The sequence below is a fragment of the Carassius gibelio genome, chromosome A4 (assembly GCF_023724105.1).
Source record: "Carassius gibelio isolate Cgi1373 ecotype wild population from Czech Republic chromosome A4, carGib1.2-hapl.c, whole genome shotgun sequence".
Classification (NCBI taxonomy): Eukaryota; Metazoa; Chordata; class Actinopteri; order Cypriniformes; family Cyprinidae; genus Carassius; species Carassius gibelio.
Window position 1 is genome coordinate 1,296,499 of NC_068374.1, and position 23,141 is coordinate 1,319,639.

General features: G+C 40.7%; 1 protein-coding gene across 2 annotated transcripts; it reads left to right on the top strand.

Annotated features, from left to right (window-relative positions):
* Positions 1-258: 258 nt before the first annotated feature.
* Positions 259-21,769, top strand: LOC127967772 (gastrula zinc finger protein XlCGF57.1-like). 2 transcript variants are annotated; one of them, XM_052568439.1, is made up of 3 exons: positions 259-322; positions 13,163-13,389; positions 19,903-21,769. In XM_052568439.1, the coding sequence occupies exons 2-3, from the start codon at positions 13,224-13,226 to the stop codon at positions 21,606-21,608; spliced, it is 1,872 nt and encodes a 623-aa protein (XP_052424399.1). In that variant the 5' UTR covers positions 259-322; positions 13,163-13,223; the 3' UTR covers positions 21,609-21,769. The 2 variants fall into 2 exon arrangements, with proteins under 2 accessions (XP_052424399.1, XP_052424410.1); XM_052568450.1 differs by lacking the exon at positions 259-322 and having other exon boundaries at positions 13,124-13,389.
* The last annotated feature ends 1,372 nt before the right edge of the window (positions 21,770-23,141 follow it).

A 23,141-nucleotide genomic window follows, 5' to 3' on the forward strand; every position in this document is an offset into this window, starting at 1 on the left:
AATAAAAGATAGATTTATAATTTAAATTAAACCAAAGACAAAACGTATTTGACAAATGCATAATTACTGTAAAATACAAATGTGATTTAGAAATGTTCTAATCTAATTAATATCTGGTATAAAATGCTTTTATGTTTGTCACATAATTAGAGCACATACATTTTCAGTAGTTTTTCACGAATACATTAAACTTTGAATTTCAGTCAACTCTGGATGTATTCTAGACAGCAGCGGGTAAACAGGACTTTTATTATGGCGCGGCTATGTGACGTCACAATTGTGCGCCGCACTCCTGCATCTTTTGTGACTCGACTAGAGACAGGTCTGTGTTTAAAGCATCTTTAAACAACCTTCAATCATCTCGACAGGTGTACAGGCGATGGAAAATCAATAGTTTATTATTGACTGTAACATATTAATGCCTTATCTAGAATATATGAATGTAATTGTGTGAGTAAATAAGCGCGTCCACACATGAGTAACGTTAACTCAAAAGTAACCTCTCATTTCTGAACATGAATTCAGTGATGGAGAAACTGAGCTGTTCAAACTCTGAATCAGGGCTGGGGAGTAATGAAATACATGTAACAGTCTTACGTATTTAAAATACAAAATATGACTGTGTTTCGTTTAGAGCTGAACGATATGGACAAAATTTCATATCTCGATTTTCATGCCAGATATCTCGGTATGTATACGATATGACTACGTGTTCTTTTGCTAAGCACGACCTGCACAACACGTCACTCTGGTTTACATCGCCTTTTCTGAATCCAAAATACTTCCCAATTATAGAAGATGATTTATGTTTTGGCACCAAGTCAGATTCTGCACTGCCACCGGCCGCATTATCTCCCGCACTCATTTCTTTCTAATTTATCCGCTGTCTCTGTACAGTGTGCATGCATAGACGTTGGAAAGGGGGTGGGGGGGGGGGGGGGGGGATTTTTAAGACATAAGTGTTAATTGAATCGATTGTAAAATCGATTTTCCATGTCTAAAAAAAAAAAAAAAAGATTTCCTTTTTCAACGTCAAATAATGGACGAACGTAAAGAGAGCGCTGGAAACGCACAGGTTAGCAATATTTCTTATTTATTGGCATGAAGTTTCGTGCAACATTCTCGAAAAAATATATATGCAGAGGGGACGGCTGCCATAACAAAAGAAAAACATCACTGCAGGCTTCATTTATGATTTAGGCAATTCAAAAATCTCCAAGATTATTTTAAATAATGATTCAATCCATTTCAAACAACTGTTCAAAAAATGAAACTTTAAATGGACCTGAGAAACAGGCCATGTGTGTGTTTTTTCTATTGAACGTAACCGACACTAGGTAGGTATATTGTAATGCGCAAAATAAGGCCATTACAAATTTATTGGACAGGAAAACAAGTCGATCAACACTTTCGGGGTCCAGAGCAGAGTGTTTTTTATTCACTATATGTCCAGCTGTTGAGAGGACGCGCTCCGACCGCACTGATGTCCCAGGGACACTCAGGTACAGCTGCGCAAGGTGGGGGTATTACTGACAATTTCCACCACAAAAGCCGGTCGCTCTCAGCTTGCAACGGTCCTTTTCATAACTCATTTTCTGCGCCGCGAGACCTCCAGACGCGCGTAAACGCGTCTTTACATTGAAATCATTCGCGCCGGACGAAGAGGTCGCAACTTTTCAGTGTTTTCAACCACATACTGTTTATTTTAGTTTTCAAACAAATAAATTCACATAAGGACTAAAAAACAATACATTTAGAGTTTATAAAATACACACTGATGTCTATGGAAGAGGTAATAATAATCCTTCCATAATAATTGGACATGTTTTATTCATATCAGATACACATTGTGTAAGAAACTTCAGTGTTTACTCTATTCTATTCCCAGTTCACCAGCCACTTACTTTTAGGTATTTCAGGAGAAGTGGATGAATTCACGTGTTGTAAACATAGAGGTTGTAAATCCAACCGATTCTCTGAACTGCGTCTGCGGCACAAACTAACACAGCGGCGCCCGTCGCGCATACAGATCAACTAACGTGATCGTTATAAAGATGTTTAAACAACAATATACTTCCACTTGCATGTATTTGACAATCGGAATATCAGCTATTTCATGCCATAACTAACACATTTGTGAATATTCTGAATAAAAAAGGAAAAATGATATAAAAGCAGATCATCATTCATTCAGCGCTGTTGCTGCTGCAGTGTGTCACGTGACAAGCAATGACGCGTCACCATGGAAACGCCGCCCCCCCCCTCTCACAATATAGTTCCCACGTCCCTGGTGTGTGTGCGCTGGCTTTAGCGGTGCAGTCAAGGGCACTCCTAAAACTGATGTTTGTTGTGACTGCCAGAGTTGTATGCAGGGCGAGCGCGGAGAGGGGAAATCTATATCGTTGCTTTTTTCGATAGTAATATCTTGAAAGTTCATATCTAGATATGGATACGATAACGATATATCGTTCAGCCCTAGTTTCGTTATAATTACATTTTAAATGAGGAGTAATAGGATTTTTGACATTAATAATCATTTAATGTCTTTTATTAATTTAATACTTAAGTAAACAGTCTGGGGATTTTAATCAATAAGTCAACGGATTCTCTCTCTCGTGAATCCAACAAGAAAGTTACTAAAAGTGTAATTCATCGACTGGCCGCTTGAGGCTGGCTGCAGAAGGGAGTCAGTCCCATAGACTCCCCATGTTAAAATGCCCAACTTTACAGTAGGAAAAAACATGTTTACAGCCTGGTGCAAAAAATGATTTTGGTCTAAATAGCTAATTTTGCCCTTTATGACAACTGTGAAGGGGGTGAATTTTTTTTTATAATTCATCCGTTTAAATTATATAAAGCCTTAAAGTTCTGCATAATTAAGGGCGTGGTCAGTTGAGTGACATGTGGATTGCCGCTGCTGACTGCCGTCACGCTAGGTGGGCGTGGCTTCAGCAACCAGCTCCCGCCTTTTTGCCCATTTTCGATTCCTCGGGAGAGTCGGCAGAGCAAAAGTGGGCGTTTATCACCATGTGGTTGTTTTGAAACTGCTGGGTGTTTCTGAATCATGCAATATAAATGATCCCCCTTACCCAACCCCACCCCACCCCTAAACCTAACGTCACTATAACATCAACTAATCAGGTATCATGGTGTAAAAACACCTTGATCTCGTAACTCCCATTACTTCCTGGAGAGACCTATACTTGGAGAGTCGTGCATGTGATATCCAGATGGCACGGACACTACGTCCGTGTTTTTTTACAGTCTGTGGCTGAAACACACAAAACTGCATGTGTAGTGTATTTTCGTTTGTCATGGATCTGAGGAATCACCCAGTCCCTGGGTTTTGTTTCCAGAAGAAAGATTTTATTTTCAAGAGAAAATAAAACCGAGAAAACTCTGCAGAACAGTCTGTCGAGTCTGTGTCGGTTCTCTATTTTATATAGTGCTTCTGAAGACGTGCCCATGTTCAACACATTTCATTCATATGGTTCTGTTTATTAAGTCTTTTACCTTTTATGGCTGTGTCTCCAGCTTGCTTTTAGGATGTAGAATTTATTTGAAGTGAAACGAGGAGGCCTAATCATATATTTTGTCTTATGTCAAAACAGGACATGCAACTTTACTATATGCTGTATTTTGGTCATGTCTGCACCAAGGAGGTCTGATCATATATTTTGTCATATGTCCAAATAGAGTGTGCAGCTGCACCATATACTATACTCCTGCACTCTCTTCACATTACATTCTCACGCAGGTCTCTACATACAGTCAAATACATGATTATAACAGTAGAATGTAAAGGTACTCGATGGCGCCGCACATGGCTGCTTCAGTGCTTGGCCCTCCACTGTTTGTGCTTTTTTTGTTCGTTTTTCCTGTTTTTTGTTTAACAAACATGATCAGTTTCACCAGGGATGAACTGCTGAACATTCGGCAGGACACACCACAAGATCTTTTACCAGATTTATATTATTCAGATGTTTTACTGAACGTTGTTATCGGAGGAGCGGCGGCGCTGATCAAGCGCTTCAGGACGCGCAGACGGGGGAAGCGAGCGGGAGCGCTCGTCAGACTCAGGAAGCGCGGATTTCGAACGCCGTTGTCTAGCATCCATCTCGCAAATCTCTGCTCTCTACCCAACAAAACAGAGAAACTCCTTCTGCTCTCTCGGACAAATAAGGATTTCTCTCACTCTGCTGCTCTGTGTTTCATGGAAACCTGGCTGAATGACGCCATACCGGACAGCGCGCTCCATCTGCCGGGATTTCAGCTGTTCAGAGCGGATCGCGAATCAGAGTCTACTCGGAAATCGCGCGGTGGCGGGACATGCTTTTACATCAATGAACGGTGGTGTAGAGATGTAACTGTGTTAAAGAAGATGTGCTGTCCTGATCTAGAAATGCAGTTTGTCAACTGCAAGCCATTCTATTCGCCGCGGGAGTTTCACTCATTCATTCTGGTCAGTGTTTACATCCCTCCGCAAGCGCATGTGAGCTCAGCTTTACAGAAACTTGCTGATCAGATCACAGACACAGAACAACAACACCCGGACTCTGTTTTAATCATTCTTGGGGACTTTAACAAAGCCAATCTCTCCCGTGAACTGCCAAAATACAGACAGCATGTTACATGTCCCACCAGAGACAGTAATATATTGGATCACTGTTACACCACAATAAAGGATGATATCACTCTGTTCCACGAGCAGCTTTGGGACGTTCTGATCACTCTCTGGTTCATCTTATACCATCCTACAAGCAGAGACTAAAATCTGCTCAACCTGTAGTATCAATCACCTTTATTTATATAGTGCTTTAAACAAAATACATTGCGTCAAAGCACTGAACAACATTCAATTGGAAAACAGTGTCTCAATAATGCAAAATGATAGTTAAAGGCAGTTCATCATTGAATTCAGTGATGTCATCTCTGTTCAGTTTAAATAGTATCTGTGCATTTATTTGCAATCAAATCAATGATATCGCTGTAGATGAAGTGACCCCAACTAAGCAATCCAGAGGCGACAGCGGCAAGGAACCGAAACTCCATCGGTGACAGAATGGAGAAAAAAACCTTGGGAGAAACCAGGCTCAGTTGGGGGTCAGTTCTCCTCTGACCAGATGAAACCAGTAGTTCAATTCCAGGCTGCAGCAAAGTCAGATTGTGCAGAAGAATCATCTGTTTCCTGTGGTCTTGTCCTGGTGGTCAGCTGAGAAAAGGTTTTACAGGGGATCTGTATCTGGGGCTCTAGTTGTCCTGGTCTTCGCTGTCTTTCAGGGATGTAGAGGTCCTTTCTAGGTGCTGATCCACCATTTGGTCTGGATACATACTGGATCCGGGCGACTGCAGTGACCCTCTGATCTGGATACAGACTGTATCTGTATCTGTACTCTGATCTGGTGGCTACGGTGACCTCGGAACAAGAGAGAAACAGACAAATATTAGCGTAGATTCCATTCTTCTAATGATGTAGAAAGTACGGTGTTATGTGAAGTGTTTCCGGTACCAGTTTACCTAATTAATGCAGCCTAAAAATCCTTTAACGGATTTAGATATTAAAAGCATATTAGTATGTTATGTGTAAGCCAGGTTAAAGAGATGGGTCTTTAATCTAGATTTAAACTGCAAGAGTGTGTCTGCCTCCCGAACAATGTTAGGTAGGTTATTCCAGAGTTTAGGCGCCAAATAGGAAAAGGATCTGCCGCCCGTAGTTGATTTTGATATTCTAGGTATTATCAAATTGCCTGAGTTTTGAGAACGTAGCGGACGTAGAGGAGTATAATGTAAAAGGAGCTCATTCAAATACTGAGGTGCTAAACCATTCAGGGCTTTATAAGTAATAAGCAATATTTTAAAATCTATACGATGTTTGATAGGGAGCCAGTGCAGTGTGGACAGGACCGGGCTAATATGGTCATACTTCCTGGTTCTAGTAAGAACTCTTGCTGCTGCATTTTGGACTAGCTGTAGTTTGTTTACCAAGCGTGCAGAACAACCACCCAATAAAGCATTACAATAGTCTAACCTTGAAGTCATAAATGCATGGATTAACATTTCTGCATTTGCCATTGAGAGCATAGGCCGTAATTTAGATATATTTTTGAGATGGAAAAATGCAGTTTTACAAATGCTAGAAACGTGGCTTTCTAAGGAAAGATTGCGATCAAGTAGCACACCTAGGTTCCTAACTGATGAGGAAGAATTGACAGAGCAACCATCAAGTCTTAGACAGTGTTCTAGGTTATTACAAGCAGAGTTTTTAGGCCCTATGATTAACACCTCTGTTTTTTCTGAATTTAGCAGTAAGAAATTACTCGTCATCCAATTTTTTATATCGACTATGCATTCCATTAGTTTTTCAAATTGGTGTGTTTCACCGGGCTGCGAGGAAATATAGAGCTGAGTATCATCAGCATAACAGTGAAAGCTAACACCATGTTTCCTGATGATATCTCCCAAGGGTAACATATAAAGCGTGAAGAGTAGCGGCCCTAGAACTGAGCCTTGAGGTACTCCATACTGCACTTGTGATCGATATGATACATCTTCATTCACTGCTACGAACTGATGGCGGTCATATTAGTACGATTTAAACCATTCAGCCAGTTTGAAGGTTTTGGGGACGGACATATCCTAATGACAATGAGGAATTAATAATAGTCAGAAGAGGACCTATGACTTCTGGAAGCACCTCTTTTAGGAGCTTAGATGGTATAGGGTCTAACATACATGTTGTTGGTTTAGATGATTTAACAAGTTTATACAATTCTTCCTCTCCTATAGTAGAGAATGAGTGGAACTGTTCCTCAGGGGGTCTATAGTGCACTGTCTGATGTGATACTGTAGCTGACGGCTGAATGGTTGCAATTTTATCTCTAATAGTATCGATTTTAGAAGTAAAGTAGTTCATAAAGTCATTACTGTTGTGGTGTTGGGAAATGTCAACACTTGTTGAGGCTTTTTTTTCCCGTTAATTTAGCCACTGTATTGAATAAATACCTGGGGTTATGTTTGTTTTCTTCTAAAAGAGAAGAAAAGTAATCAGATCTCGCAGTTTTTAATGCTTCTCTGTAGGATATGTTACTTTCCCGCCAAGCAATACGAAATACCTCTAGTTTTGTTTTCCTCCAGCTGCGCTCCATTTTTCGGGCTGCTCTCTTTAGGGTGCGAGTATGCTCATTATACCATGGTGTCAAACTGTTTTCCTTAACCTTCCTTAAGCGTAAAGGAGCAACTGTATTTAACGTGCTAGAAAAGAGAGAGTCCATAGTTTCTGTTAAATCATCAAGTTGTTCTGAGGTTTTGGATATGCTAAGGAATTTGGATACATCAGGAAGATAACTTAAAAAGCAGTCTTTTGTGGTAGAAGTGATGGTTCTTCGATACTTGTAACAAGAAGTAGAATTTACAATTTTGGCTATATGAAGTTTAGACAGAACTAAATAATGATCTGAGATATCACTTGGCTGAATAATTTCAACACTATCAACATCAATTCCATGTGACAGTATTAAATCTGGAGTATGATTTCTACAATGAGTAGGTCCTGAAACATGTTGTCTAACACCAATAGAGTTCAGAATGTCTATAAATGCTGATCCCAATGCATCTTTTTCATTATCGACATGGATATTAAAATCACCAACTATTAAAACTTTATCTGCAGCCAGAACTAACTCGGATGTAAAATCACCAAACTCTTTAATAAAGTCTGTATGGTGCCTTGGTGGCCTGTATACAGTAGCCAGTACAAACATAACGGGATTTATCATTAACATTGGTTTCTCTGGATAATGTTATATGAAGCACCATTACTTCAAACGAGTTATACTTGAAGCCTGTCCTCTGAGAAATCCTGAAAACGTTGTTATAAATTGAAACAACTCCTCCCCCTTTGCCTTTTAGACGCGGCTCATGTTTATAACAGTAATCTTGGGGGGTGGACTCATTTAAAATCATGTAATCATCAGGTTTTAGCCAGGTTTCTGTCAAACAGAGCACATCTATATTATGATCAGTTATCATATTATTTACAAAAAGTGTTTTCGTAGAAATGGATCTGATATTCAATAAGCCAATCTTTATCATTTGTTTATCCATATTGCATTTGTTTTTCATTTGTTGAACCTCAATTAAATTGTTAACCTTAACTTGGTTTGGACGTATTTTGTATTTTCTAGTTCGGGGAACAGACACAGTCTCTATAGTGTGATATCTAGGTGAAAGAGTCTCTATGTGCTGAGAATTAGCTGACCTCTGTGACGGGAGGCAGCTAGCAGACGGTCGGTTTAGCCAGTCTGTCTGCTTCCTGACCTGGGCCCCAGTTAGTCAAGTATAAACACTAAGACTATTTGCCATATTTCTAGACAGAAGAGTGGCGCCACCCCAGGAGGGATGAAGACCATCTCTTTTAAACAGGTCAGGTCTGCCCCAAAAGCTCGTCCAATTGTCTATGAAACCTATGTTATTCTGTGGGCACCACTTAGACATCCAGCCATTGAGTGATGACAATCTGCTATGCATCTCGTCACCACGGTAAGCAGGGAGGGGACCAGAGCATATTACAGTGTCTGACATCGTGCTTGCAAGTTCACACACCTCTTTAAAGTTATTTTTAGTGATCTCCGACTGGCGAAGTCGAACATCATTAGCGCCGGCATAAATAACAATCTTACTGTATTTACGTTTAGCATTAGCCAGCACTTTTAAATTTGCCAAGATGTCAGGTGCTCTGGCTCCCGGTAAACATTTGACTATGGTGGCTGGTGTCTCTATATTCATGTTCCGTACAATAGAATCACCAATCACTAGAGCACTTTCATCAAGTTTCTCAGTGGGTGCATCACTGAGTGGGGAGAACCTGTTTAATGTTTTGATCGGAACAGAAGAGCGGTGTTTTGACCCACGACTACGCTGCCTCACCGTCACCCAGTTGCCCTGCTGCAGGGGCTCTGCCCGAACCGGACAATGTAACTTACAGGAATCCCTGAGCTAGACGCATCCAAAGCCATATCTATAGCCCTAACATTCTTACTGTCTTCAATTAAAGTTTGGATGTGTGTCTCTAATTCTGAAATCTTCTCTGTCAGCCTAACTATTTCCCTGCATTTATCACATGTGAATCCCTCATCAGCGACAGAGATAGATAAACTGTACATGTGGCAAGAGGTGCAAATAATGATAGTAGGCGAAGCCATTACTCACCATGCTTGATGAAATATTCTTTCTGCGGTTGTTTGATGAACTTGTGAAAAACTGCAGCGTGAGAGGAGAGGAGAGGAGAAAAGAAAACGCTAATGACAAGCTAACGAGTGCTAACGCTTTGCAGGTGTACTGCAGTCACAGAAGAGTGAATGATCAAAGTTAATCTGATAAGATTGATTGATATTATCAGAAATATGGTGTGAATTAAGTTATATTTTACAACTTAAAAAACAAACAAACAAACAGACAGTGATAGTAAGAAAGATTATAGAGAAAAAATATAAAATAAAAACAGCTACACAGAGCTATGATTAGCTACAGAAGGCCAACAGGAAGTAGAGAAAACACTGTCTAACAGCGTAAGGTAAGGACTTTGAAGAGATGGACCAGCGAAACAGAGCAGGATTTACAATCTTGTTTTGACCTCACTGATTGGAGTGTTTTTGAAGCTGCTACCACCGATCTGGACGAACTCACAGAGATCGTAACATCCTATATTAGTTTCTGTGAGAATATATGCATTCCTACCAGGAATTATTTAACATTCAACGATGATAAGCCATGGTTTACAGTAAAACTCAGACATCTTCATCAGGCCAAAGAGGATGCCTACAGAAAGGGGGACAGGGTCTTGTACAATCAGGCCAGGAACACACTGAACAAAGAGATCAGAGCGGCTAAAAAGACCTACGTTAAAAAATTGGAAGACCAGTTTACTTCCAACGATTCAACTTCAGTGTGGAGAGGTCTAAGAGCCATCACGAACTACAAGACACCATCCCCTTGCACTGAGGCTAATCAACGACTTGCTAACGACCTGAATGAGTTTTATTGCAGATTTGAAACCCCCATCACCTATTCTGACCATCTCCCTGCACAACCATTAACACCTCCTGCAATCCCCTGTTCCACACCTCCTGCTCTTCAAATCTGTGAAGATGATGTGCGCCAGGTCTTCAGGAAGAACAAAAGAAGAAAAGCACCAGGCCCAGATGGCGTTACACCAGCCTGTCTGAAAACCTGTGCTGACCAGCTGGCCCCCATCTTTTCACAGATCTTCAACAGATCCCTGGAGTTGTGTGAAGTGCCTTCCTGCTTCAAACGCTCCACCATCATCCCCATCCCAAAGAAACCCAAGATAGCAGAACTTAACGACTACAGACCTGTGGCTCTAACGTCTGTCGTCATGAAGTCGTTTGAAAAACTGGTTCTGGCTTATCTGAAGGACATCACTGGACCCTTACTGGACCCCCTGCAGTTTGCTTACCGAGCAAACAGGTCCGTGGATGATGCAATCAACATGGGATTGCACTTCATCCTGCAACATCTGGACAAAACAGGGACTTATGTGAGGATCCTATTTGTGGACTTTAGTTTGGCTTTCAACACCATCATCCCAACAACCCTCCAGACCAAACTGACCCAGCTCTCTGTTCCTAGCTCTATCTGTCGGTGGATCACCAGCTTTCTGACAGATAGGCAACAGTTAGTGAGACTGGGGAAATTCACATCAAACAGCTGCTCCACCAACACTGGTGCCCCTCAGGGATGTGTTCTCTCCCCTCTGCTCTTCTCCCTTTACACCAATGACTGCACCTCTAAAGACCCCTCTGTCAAGCTCATAAAGTTTGCAGACGACACTACAGTCATCGGCCTCATCCAGGACAGGTGATGAGTCTGCTTACAGACAAGAGGTTGAGCAGCTGGCTGTCTGGTGCAGTCTTAACAACCTGGAGCTGAACACGCTCAAAACAGTGGAGATGATCGTGGACTTCAGGAGAAACCCCCCTGCACTTTCCCCACTCACCATCATGAACAGCACTGTGACTGCAGTGGAGTCATTCAGATTCCTGGGAACCACCATCTCTCAGGACCTGAAGTGGGACAATCATGACTCCATTGTGAAAAAGGCCCAGCAAAGGTTGTATTTCCTTTGCCAGCTGAGGAAGTTTAACTTGCCACAGGAGCTGCTGAAACAGTTCTACTCAGCCGTCATTGAGTCTGTACTGTGTACTATAACTGTCTGGTTTGGCTCAGCAACAAAATCAGACATCAGAAGACTACAGAGAACTGTTCGGACTGCTGAAAGGATTATTGGTGCTCCCCTGCCCACCCTTCAAGAACTGTATACATCCAGAGTGAGGAAAAGGGCTCAGAAAATCACTCTGGATCCCTCACATCCAAGTCATCCCATCTTTGAACTTTTGCCATCTGGCCGGCGCCTCAGAGCCGCAAACACCAGAACAGCAAGGCACAAGAACAGTTTCTTCCCCCAGGCAATCTACCTCATGAACAGTTAAATGTTCCCTACTTATGCCTATAAACGTGCAATATCCTTATATTTATTTGTTAACCCTCCATGCTAGAACATTCCTGCATCTCACTCAATCCTATTCCATTATCATTTATTGCACAATTGCTTATACACTTATTTATTTATTTATTTTTTTTGTCTGTGTGTTGTTGTCTCTGTGTACTGGAAGCTTATGTCACTAAAACAAATTCCTTGTATGCGTAAGCATACTTGGCAATAAAGCTCTTTCTGATTCTGATTCTGATTCAGAATAACTTCATACATAAATGGCTAGAGTCACATTGATTATGCCTGATTAGTTTACATATTGACCAAATAAAAATCTTCTTCACGTGCAGCGGCTGTTCATTTAGTAACTCCTAGTGAGGACACATGCTTATCATCACCACACAAACCTTCTGCATTCAGTTAACAGATCCATACGAGTCATGCATGAAATAAAAGTTGATAAAGTCCAAACTTTATGTGCTTTACAGATGAACAGCTCATCTTTGGCACAGTAACCATCCACAGTAACAATCCAAATCGTGAACAGATGATTCTTTAGAGTCAAGTGTGGAAACCAATGGTTCACAAACTGGATAGATCTGAGGTGTGATTCCCAAAAGCATCGTTTCTCTCTTGATTTATTTATTTGTATGATGTATTTATTTATTTTGCACTAGCCTATATGTCCAGGCCACATGAGAAATATCAAGGAAATAAATTAAAACATTTAACTCCTCTATATATACTGTTACCCTCATATGAAGTAGATTTGTCTTTCGTCGTCTCTGTGCATCTTTAAATGCAGTGTCAGATGCTGAATGCGCCGTCAGTTTTTACTTTCACTTTCTCGTGAAAAGACTGAGATTAAGAGGTTCACCTATAATTCTTGTGCAAAGTTTGCACGCTGCTTGGGTGATATCCATTGGCTCGCCTTCCTGATTTATTACAAATATTTAATATATTTTACATAACTAGCCCCCCTCCTTGAGTTCACGGTTGTGGGCAGTGGATTCGCTCTATGACACTGGACTCCGTCTCTTAGTCTAGAGCCTAATCACTTTTGCCCAATTCTGGCTACACCACTGGTTTGGCGTGTCTGGATTCATTTTGGAGCTTGGAACAGCACAGAATCATATTCATAATGTTCAAATCTCTATTGATTGGAAGATGAAATAACATAAAAAACATTTGTTGTTAAAAAGAAAATGCAAAGAAAACTCAAATCTTATCACTTTAATTTAGAGTTGGAAAGCATAAATTCAAGACAGTTAATATGTTCCTTTGTGTTTTTCATAGCTTAAGTATTTAAAAGTATTTAGATTAAGTTACTAAACCGGAGTAATCTAACGAAACACATTACTGATTACATGTTAAAGCTTGTATTTTGCAATTTGTAGTGAAATACATTTTAAAAGTAACCTTCCTGGCCCTGTTTGAATCAAATGATTCATGCTGGTTTAAAGCTAATCATTAGATGCAGGAAATATCTTTCATTGTGAATTGTGTTATTTCATTAATGTTGTAGACCGTGCTAGTTTTTAGTGTTTTTGTTTACTAGTGCACTCACTACTGAACTAGGGAGCTGATTGAGACACACACAGATACTTAGTTTGTTTTCCTTTCTGTGTTGTGCTCATCTTAATTGTGACATAGTGTCCAAACACAAAGAAGCTCCCGCTGAAGTGACTGAAATTCTCATAACGCTGGTATACAGATGGAGTTTATTAAAGACGAGAGGGAAGACTTCAGGATTGAAGAAACATCCAGTCTGAAACAAGAAGAGACTGAGGAACAATCAGAGATGCTGTTTATTAAAGAGGAGAGTGAAGACATCTCAACTGAAGAAATGTTCGGTATGAAAGATACTGAGCAACAAACAGGTTGGTTTCAGTCTCAAAGCTGAACTCACTCATTTGGTCCTTATTCAGATGTCCAGCTCTACAGAAATGTATGATATTTGTATGAGTGTCTCAATTAAAGTGGGTTTATTTGACATGGATCAGGATGACCCGTGTGGACAGACATGTTGAGATCACATAACAGGCAAATAAAACCACCACTGGGCACTACATTTATAACAAACTTAGTTTTAATTCAACTGTTTGAATGTTTCTGAATGACACACAGTTCACATCAAAGTCTCAAGCTGAAGAACGAGTTTCTGCGGTCAAGCAGGTGTAAATGTAGCATCATAATTTGATCTAGGATGGGGTTTCTTCTCCTGGGGCCTGGTGTATAAGTATATAAGTTGTGTACAAACAACATGGGCATATCAGGAAATATATATAAAAAAATAGACATAAATGTGTGCACACTGTACAAACACAAGACAGTGTGTACGTTGATAATTACAAAAGCAGAACTTGTGTTATGAGGAAATATCTTAATGTGAATAAATATCAGTGAAGCACTCTTGACTCTTGACCGTTGATTGGTTTGAATAAGCAGCTCACACATTAATGTATAAGAAGCATACTACTGTACAACCTTTGCTGCATACAGTGCTGTGGGTGTCTAATGATAGCTAGTTTCACAGTCTTATCCCAATATTATGAAACATACTGTTGTATTTGAAGGATAGAATAAGAAGGAAATGTGTGAGAACCAATAGGGTTTCATTCTTTTGTTAAGTGGCATGTTTGAGATTCAAAAGAACCAATAATGTTAATTCTCGTGCAAATTTAAAGCGTTAGTTCACCCAAAAATTTAAATTATCAGTTCATTTTTGGGTGAACCCATCCTTTAAATCAAGCCATATGCAGCTTTGTGTTCTGTTTTGAAGCTTGACCACTCAAATTTCCACATTTTAAAGATATTAATAACACAACTAAAATGAGGGGACAAATATTGAAGGCATGGCCATGTTGTACTAATCAGGGCCCGGTTCCCCGGTAACGCTCACTCTTAGTGCACTAAGAAGCCTCGAAAGATATATCTTACCAACGTTGTTTATGTTCCTTATTGTGTTCCCTGAAGTGTCCCTTCAGGGAAGATCCTTAGCACGCTGCCTCTTACATGCGATGTTACAAGAGCGCTGTCCCGAGTGAAGGTGCTAAAATTTGTTGCCATCGATTGCTCATGAATCGATTTTCCACTTCACGTAAAGGTGCAGCATACTCTACTCTAAGTTATCAGTAGAATATAGACTTTAAATTTAATTATCAAATGGTCAGTAATAAGTTGACACGATATGTTGTGACAGTGACTCAGTTGACTGAGTATCATCAGCATAACAGTGAAAGCTAACACCATGTTTCCTGATGATATCTCCCAAGGGTAACATATAAAGCGTGAAGAGTAGCGGCCCTAGAACTGAGCCTTGAGGTACTCCATACTGCACTTGTGATCGATATGATACATCTTCATTCACTGCTACGAACTGATGGCGGTCATATAAGTACGATTTAAACCATGCTAATGCACTTCCACGGATGCCAACAAAGTGTCTATGCAAAAGAATGTTGTGGTCAATTGTGTCAAACGCAGCACTAAGATCCAATAAAACTAATAGAGAGATACACCCACGATCAGATGATAAGAGCAGATCATTTGTAACTCTAAGGAGAGCAGTTTCAGTACTATGATACGGTCTAAATCCTGACTGGAAATCCTCACATATACCATTTTTCTCTAAGAAGGAATATAATTGTGAGGATACCACCTTTTCTAGTATCTTGGACAGAAAAGGGAGATTCGAGATTGGTCTATAATTAACAAGTTCATTGGGGTCAAGTTGTGGTTTTTTGATGAGAGGCTTAATAACAGCCAGTTTGAAGGTTTTGGGGACATATCCTAATGACAATGAGGAATTAATAATAGTCAGAAGAGGACCTATGACTTCTGGAAGCACCTCTTTTAGGAGCTTAGATGGTATAAGGTCTAACATACATGTTGTTGGTTTAGATGATTTAACAAGTTTATACAATTCTTCCTCTCCTATCGTAGAGAATGAGTGGAACTGTTCCTCAGGGGTCTATAGTGCACTGTCTGATGTGATACTGTAGCTGACGGCTGAATGGTTGCAATTTTATCTCTAATAGTATCGATTTTAGAAGTAAAGTAGTTCATAAAGTCATTACTGCTGTGGTTTGATTTGGTGTCAATGAGGAGAACCTCTGTTTTATTACTGTTTAATTGAAGGAAGTTTTGGGTGAACCAGGTTTTTATTTCAGAGATGCAATTAATAAGAGAAGTGTATGGAAGAGTGGACGAGGATTTAGTGGAGAGGTATAGCTGGGTGTCATCAGCATAACAGTGGAAGTGAATGTTAAATTTGCAGAAGATATTGCAGAGTGGAAGGAGGTAAATGATGAAAAGTGCTCTGCACACCTGTATTGACGGAGGAGGGAATGGATTTAAAAGACTTTAGCTGAACAAACTGAGTGCGGCCAGAGAGATAAGATGTGAACCAGTCAAATGGAGTGTGCGTGATGCCAATGGAAGAAACCTGTTGAGGAGGGTGGTGTGACAGATGGTATCAAAGGCTGCACTCAGGTCGAGGAGAATGAGGATGGTGAGAAGTCCAGAATCAGCTGCTATAAGAAGGTCGTTGGTGATTTTGATAAGTGCTGTTTCAGTGCTATGGAGTGGGCAGAAACCGGACTGGAACTGTTCATACAGGTTATTATGTGATAGGTGAGAATGGATTTGAGAGGCAACTGTTTTTTTAAGGATTTTAGAGATGAAGGGTACATTGGATATAGGACGTAAGTTATTGATGTCGGAGGGGTCGGCACCAGTTTTTTTCAAAATTGGGGTAATGGCAGCAGTTTTGAAGGATGTAGGGACAGTTTCAGTGGTGAGAGAGGAGTGAATGATATCAGAAATGAGGGGGACCAGGAGGAGAAGGCAGGATTTTACAAGTTGTGTGGGGAGGGGATTAAGTAGACAAGTAGATGGCTTGGTAGTCCGGATGAGTTCTGAAATTTCTAAAATAGCGGTGAGCTGGAAGGAGGAGAATGAGTGAGTGAGTGGTTGAAAGTCAGCCGAGATGTTTAGGTGAGGGATATTTTTTATATTCCGAAATGAAATAAGGTGTGGTTTTTCAGATATGGATAAAGTGAGTTTCACAGTAAATGAGAGGAGAAAGTGGTCAGTTATGGGGAGTTCATCAGCTGTAAGGTCAGAAGGGGTGACACCAGAGCAGCAGATTAAGTCCAGAATATGTCCTTTACAGTGTGTTGAAAAAGTAATATGTTGCTGACATCCAAAGGCATGAAGTGAAGTCTTTGGTGAGAGGCAGATTGATATTGTCCATGTGGATATTGAAATCGCTCAGCAGTATTATGTTCGGCGAGAGAGAGGATAAATGGGTGAGGAAAGCAGCAAAATCATTAAAAAATTCACTAAACAGTTTAGGGGGGCGGTAGACAGTAGCAATGATGGTTGGAGTGGGGCCAGACAACATGCAAACGGTAGATTCAAACGAGCTGGAGACAGGCACGGACACCAGTGAGACTTTCCACTTCTTGCAGTAAATTAACGCGAGACCTCCTCCCCCCGGCCAGAGCCACGGGGTTGACAGATGTAAACAAATCCGCTAGGAGTGGATTCATTCAGCTGAGATAAGACGTTGGGTTGTTGCCATGTCTCGGTTAAACAAAGAAAGTCTAAATTACGATCGGAGATAATGTCCTGGATACGATGTCCCTTGCCTGTCAGTGAGCGGATGTTGAGCAGAGCGCGATTTAGTGAAGTGTTGTCACAGCTGATGGTGGTGCTAACTGACCGAGCTAGGCGGGCTAACACGTTGTGGTTGACAGCCCGGTTGGTGGAGCATGGAGGGCGACGAGAGCTGGACCAGATGGACTGTATTGCTCATCTTGGCCTTGAAGCTAATAATATTCATTTAATGCGGTATTGATTGCCATTGGTTAATGTTTTCAATAAAACGCAATCTTCTCTATCTACAATAAACAGAGAGAGAGAGAGTTAGATACAGAATATGGTGGGGAAACATTGTAAAAAAGGACACCAAGCTTCTTGTCAGAGGAACTTGAAGTTTTGCTGGACCTCGTCGGAGATCACACCCCTATGGTCCACTATAACCTGCATGTTGATGGGGGCATATCCCTTTCATGATATGTATGCCTGATCAATCACTCATGGATTGGCGTTAGGGATTCACCAGGCCCAAGACTCTGGGGATGCCAGCAATTTATTTTATATAACCATGTCAGGCAAAATGCCAAAAGGGCTTAAGTTTTGCAGAATATAAATATTGACGGCTGGCACTTTATTCAATACAAGGACACGTTGGATCGCTGCCATAGCTGCCTTACTCGACACCACCATGCTTACCCATTTATAGATCTTAGCCATTTATAGCCAAAATGTTTGCCAAATTTTAATTATCAAAAGTGTTTGCCAATTTAAACGCTTTAATGACATTAAGAAATAGCCTAGGCTAATTACCACTATTAGTTCTGATACCAAATAAAGTCAACTTCATAAATAGGCCTGTATCCATTGCGAACATATTTTATTAGTAGTCTTAAAATGTCCATAACATAAAATCTTTGTTGTCATACCACAGTTTGACTTGTACTGCACTGCGCTGATTTCTAAAGACTGCTTCACGGTGGCAGCGACTAGAGTCAAACAACGCTAAGAGAGAGCTTACGAATGGTCCTGACCAACCTTACGGAAGTGTGACTTATGCTGTGTTCACACCAAACGCGAATAGAGCGTCAAATTCGCGTCTACCGCGTCTAGTTTGCCGCTTGACCATTTTGAGATCATTCGCTTCATTCGCGTGTGGAATTAACTTCACAACAGACGCGAATTCGCGTCATGGGGGGGCTTCTGCCAGCTGAGTTCACGCAGCATTTTCAACTGCCATTTTTATTCGGATAATTTTCAAAATATTACTGTTACTGTGTCATGAAATGTAGTTTTAAAAGTATTTCATACGAGAATGTAGTGGTTTTAAACTCAGATATGCGGTTTATTTATAATGACAGCGTCTATTTAAAAAAATGTGTTTCGCCGATCTCGGAGATGAGCTCCATGCGACCAGCGGGAGCTCCGTCATCATGTATCCGCCGAGAGCAGCCTCGGCTCGGCTAGACCTTATGACATTTGCCGCTGGCTCTGATGTCTCTTTAGTGGTTCAAGATAAAATATAATTTGTTTGGGGTAAAATGAAACGTTTCTTATCAATTGGCCTTTATTCAATTTATCTATTAATATGTTTTTTATATACATGTATGTCCTTTTTATTCCTGTCTCTATAGAAATATGAACTTTTGTCATATAGCTCCGGTTGACTGCTCACTGACAACATCAGTCGTTCCTCCTTGTTGAATGAGTGGAGAAGGGTATTCCTGCACAACCGGAGGCTGCAGGAACATTGTTGAATGAGTGACTCCTAGCAGGCTCCTGATTGGTTAACGCTGCGCGAATTGACGCGCCGCACTTAACGCCCCATTCGCGCCGCGAGCACTCCAGACGCGCGTAAACACGCCTTTGCATTGACTTAACATTGAAATCATTCGCGCCAGACGCTCTATTCGCGTTTGGTGTGAACACAGCATTACAGAAGATATACTCAGCGTACGAACGTGTTGGGAATCATGCCATAAGGTTAAGAGAGAGGTTAAGGAATAGGTTAAGAACTACTTAGCGATAAGAACATTTTGGGGAAGCCTGATGCTTAGTTTTATTTTAAAGACAGAAGAAATCAATGTAACATGATCCATAGCCACAAATTAAAGTCATAGGAATTAATTATTATTTATATTTTTATTAGAAACATTAAGCTTCATGTGGGGCCTAGACATTTCTCACACACACCGGTAATTCAGTTTAGCTTTCCCCCAGCACAACATCTAATATTAATGTCTGGTTTGTGCAGAAAATATCTTTTCACTTTTATGACTATATAGATTGTTTCAGTTTCTTTGAATTATTATTTATTTTTTTCAGTTAATCACGGATTAATTATTAGCATCGCTAATTGAGATAAGTTTATAATAAAAAATATATCCTGGGTCAAACTGTCAGCTTAAAGACCTAAAGAAAGTTAGTAATATTATGAAGATCAGCGTTTCTCAACTCTGGCCCTCAAGGTCCCCTTTTCTGAAACATTGATCAGACTCACCTGTCTTTATCTTTCAATAATACACCAGACCTTGATTAGTATGTGTGTTTGATTAGGGTTTGAGCTAAGCTCTGACGGAAAGGGGGTTACAAGGGCCAGAGTTGGGAACTTCCAGCAGGTGTTTTGGATCAAGGATTAGTAACAGTGGCCTCCAGAGCAGGTTTGGACACTTCTCGTTCAGGGTCTAGCATACATGCTGTTGGTTTTGATGTATTACATACCTTAAAGTTTTGATGTATTGTACCATTAAACTTGGGATAACTAGTTTTTTGTTTGTGGTTTTTCACTTTAGACCTAATACCAATGAAAGAGAAAGAAGTATTGAATGGAACTGAAGAGAAAGATGATTATGGGAATCTTCATGATTTGACAACTAGAAGAGAATCTTTTAGACATTCACAGACTGAAAAGACTTCCACACCAAAAAAAGCTCAAATTAATTATTTCACTTTCAATCAAAAAGGAAAACTTGAAGTCAACACTGGAGAGAATCCTTTCACCTTCCAACACTGTGGAAAAAGTTTTCCTCGTAAATTAAGTCTTGACGTGCATATGAGAGTTCACACTGGAGACAAGTTGTACACATGCCAACAGTGTGGAAAAAGTTTCACTCAAAAAGGAAGTCTTAGCACGCACATGAGAATTCACGCTAAAGTGAAGCCTTACCCATGCCCTGAGTGTGGAAAGAGTTTCCATCAACATGTTAACCTTAAAGCCCACATGAGGATTCACACTGGGGAAAGCCCTTTTACCTGCCAACAGGGTGGACAAAGCTGCAATCATACAATCAGCCTTAACAGACACATGAGAATTCACACCGGAGCGGAGACTTACACATGCCAGCAGTGTGGTGAGAGCTTTGCTCAACATTTAAACCTTGAAGCCCACATGACAATACACAATACAGAGAGTCCCTTCACATGCCAACAGTGTGGAAAAAGTTTCACTCATAAAGGAAGCTTTAACATCCACATGAGAGTTCACACTGGGGAGAAGCCTTACACCTGCCTACAGTGTGGAAAGAGTTTCACTCAGAAAGGGAGCTTTAATTGGCACATGACTCTTCACTCTGGACAAAAGCCTTACACCTGCCCTGAATGTGGAAAGAGTTTTGCTCATCACGGAAACCTTAATGTGCACATGAGAATTCACACTGGAGAGAAGCCTTACACATGCCAACAGTGTGGAAAGAGTTTCACTCGTAAAGTCAATCTTGACATGCATATAAGAATTCACACTAGAGAAAAGGCATACACATGCCAACAGTGTGGACAAAGTTTCCATCATAAAGTAAGCCTTAAAAAACATGTGAGGCTTCACACTGAAGAGAGCCCTTACACATGTCAGCAGTGTGGAGAGAGTTTTGCTCAGCGTGTAAACCTTAAGGTCCACATGAGAGTCCACATTGAAGAGAAGCCTTACACATGCCTTCGTTGTGGTGAAAGTTTCGCTCAACTTGGAAACCTTAAAGTCCACATGAGAGTCCACAATGGAGAGAAGCCTTACACATGCCAGCAGTGTGGTGAAACGTTTGCACAACATGTACATCTTAAAGCCCACATGAAAATACACAATGGAGAGAGTCCCTTCACCTGCCTACAATGTGGAAAAAATTTCACTCATAAAGGGAGCTTTAACGTCCACATGAGAGTTCACACTGGGGAGAAGCCTTACACCTGCCAACAGTGTGGAAAGAGTTTCTCTCAAAAAGGAAGTCTTAACTGGCACATGACTGTTCACGCTGGAGAAAAGCCTTACACTTGCCCTGAGTGTGGAAAGTGTTTTGCTCATCATAGAAATCTTAACGTCCACATGATAATTCACACTGGAGAGAGCCCTTTTACCTGCCAACAGTGTGGAAAATGTTTCACTCGTAAGGAATCTATTGACAGGCACATGAGAGTTCACACTGGAGAGAAGCCTTACACCTGCCAACAGTGTGGAAAGAGTTTTGCTCAAACTGGAAACCTTAAAGCTCACATGAAAGTTCACACTTGACTTCCGGTAATGCCATGCCCGAGTCAGACTTTTAAGAACATCGCTCAGCCCGAATTTCTGTTTAATCTGCCTGTTAAAAAGAAAATTACTCCTTAAAGGGATACTTCACCCAAAAATGGAAATTATGTCATTAATAACTCACCCTCATGTTGTTCCAAAGCAAGAAGACCTCCATTTATCTTCTGAACACAGTTTAAGATATTTTAGATTTAGTCCGAGAGCTCTCAGTCCCTCCATTGAAGCTGTGTGTACGGTCTACTGTCCATGTCCAGAAAGGTAAGAAAAACATCATCAAAGTAGTCCATGTGACATCAGAGGGTCAGTTAGAATATTTTGAAGCATCGAAAATACATTTTGGTCCAAAAATAGCAAAAACTAAGACTTTATTCATCATTGTCTTCTCTTACGTGTTTGTTGTGAGAGAGTTCAAAACAAATAAAGTGAAAGTGATGTAACATTCAGCCAAGTATGGTGAACCATACTCAGAATTCATGCTCTGCATTTAACCCATCCGAAGTGCACACACACAGAGCAGTGAACACACAAACACACACTGTGAACACACACCCGGAGCAGTGGGCAGCCATTTATGCTGCGGCGCCCGGGGAGCAGTTGGGGGTTCGATGCCTTGCTCAAGGGCACCTAAGTCGTGGTATTGAAGGTGGAGAGAGAACTGTACATGCACTCCCCCACCCACAATTCCTGCCGGCCCGGGACTCAAACTCACAACCTTTCGATTGCAAGTCCGACTCTCTAACCATTAGGGCACAACTTCACTATGGAAAGCAGTTTGTGATATCAAGTTCGCAAACGAATCATTCGATGTATCCGGATCTTCTAGAACCAGTTCACCAAATCGAACTGAATCGTTTTAAACGGTTCGCATCTCCAATACGGATTAATCCACAAATGACTTAAGCTGTTAACTTTCTTAATGTGGCTGACACTCCCTCTGAGTTCAATCAAACCAATATCCCGGAGTAATTCATTGACTCAAACAGTACACTGACTGAACTGCTGTGAAGAGAGAACTGAAGATGAACACCGAGCCGAGACAGATAAAACGTAAGTCTTAGTTTTTGGTATTTTTGGACCAAAGTGTATTTTCGATGCCTCAAAATATTCTAACGGACCCTCTGATGTCACATGGACTACTTTGATGATGTTTTTCTTACCTTTCTGGACATGGACAGTATACCGTACACACAGCTTCAATGGAGGGACTGAGAGCTCTCGGACTAAATCTAAAATATCTTAAACTGTGTTCAGAAGATGAACGGAGATCTCGCTGGTTTGGAACGACATGAGGGTGAGTTATTAATGACATAATTTTAATATTTGGGTGAAAGCAATGATACCGTTTATTACTGGCTTTTTTAAAAATGTCACTAAAGTTACAAGAAGATATGATAAATTCTTTGGAGAAAGCCCACCGAGCTACGACACACAAACCAAAACCGTCGCCGAGATCGATAATAGTTCACTTTCTGGACTTCAGTGTGAAATATTAGGTAAAAAAAATGTTGGCCTGAA

Bases quoted from the DNA above. Each gene is read 5' to 3' on its own strand.
- LOC127967772 (XM_052568439.1), top strand. From the start codon at position 13,224: ATGGAGTTTATTAAAGACGAGAGGGAAGACTTCAGGATTGAAGAAACA. The intron at 13,390-19,902 runs GTTGGTTTCAGT...TTTTCACTTTAG, and splicing joins AGATACTGAGCAACAAACAG to ACCTAATACCAATGAAAGAG.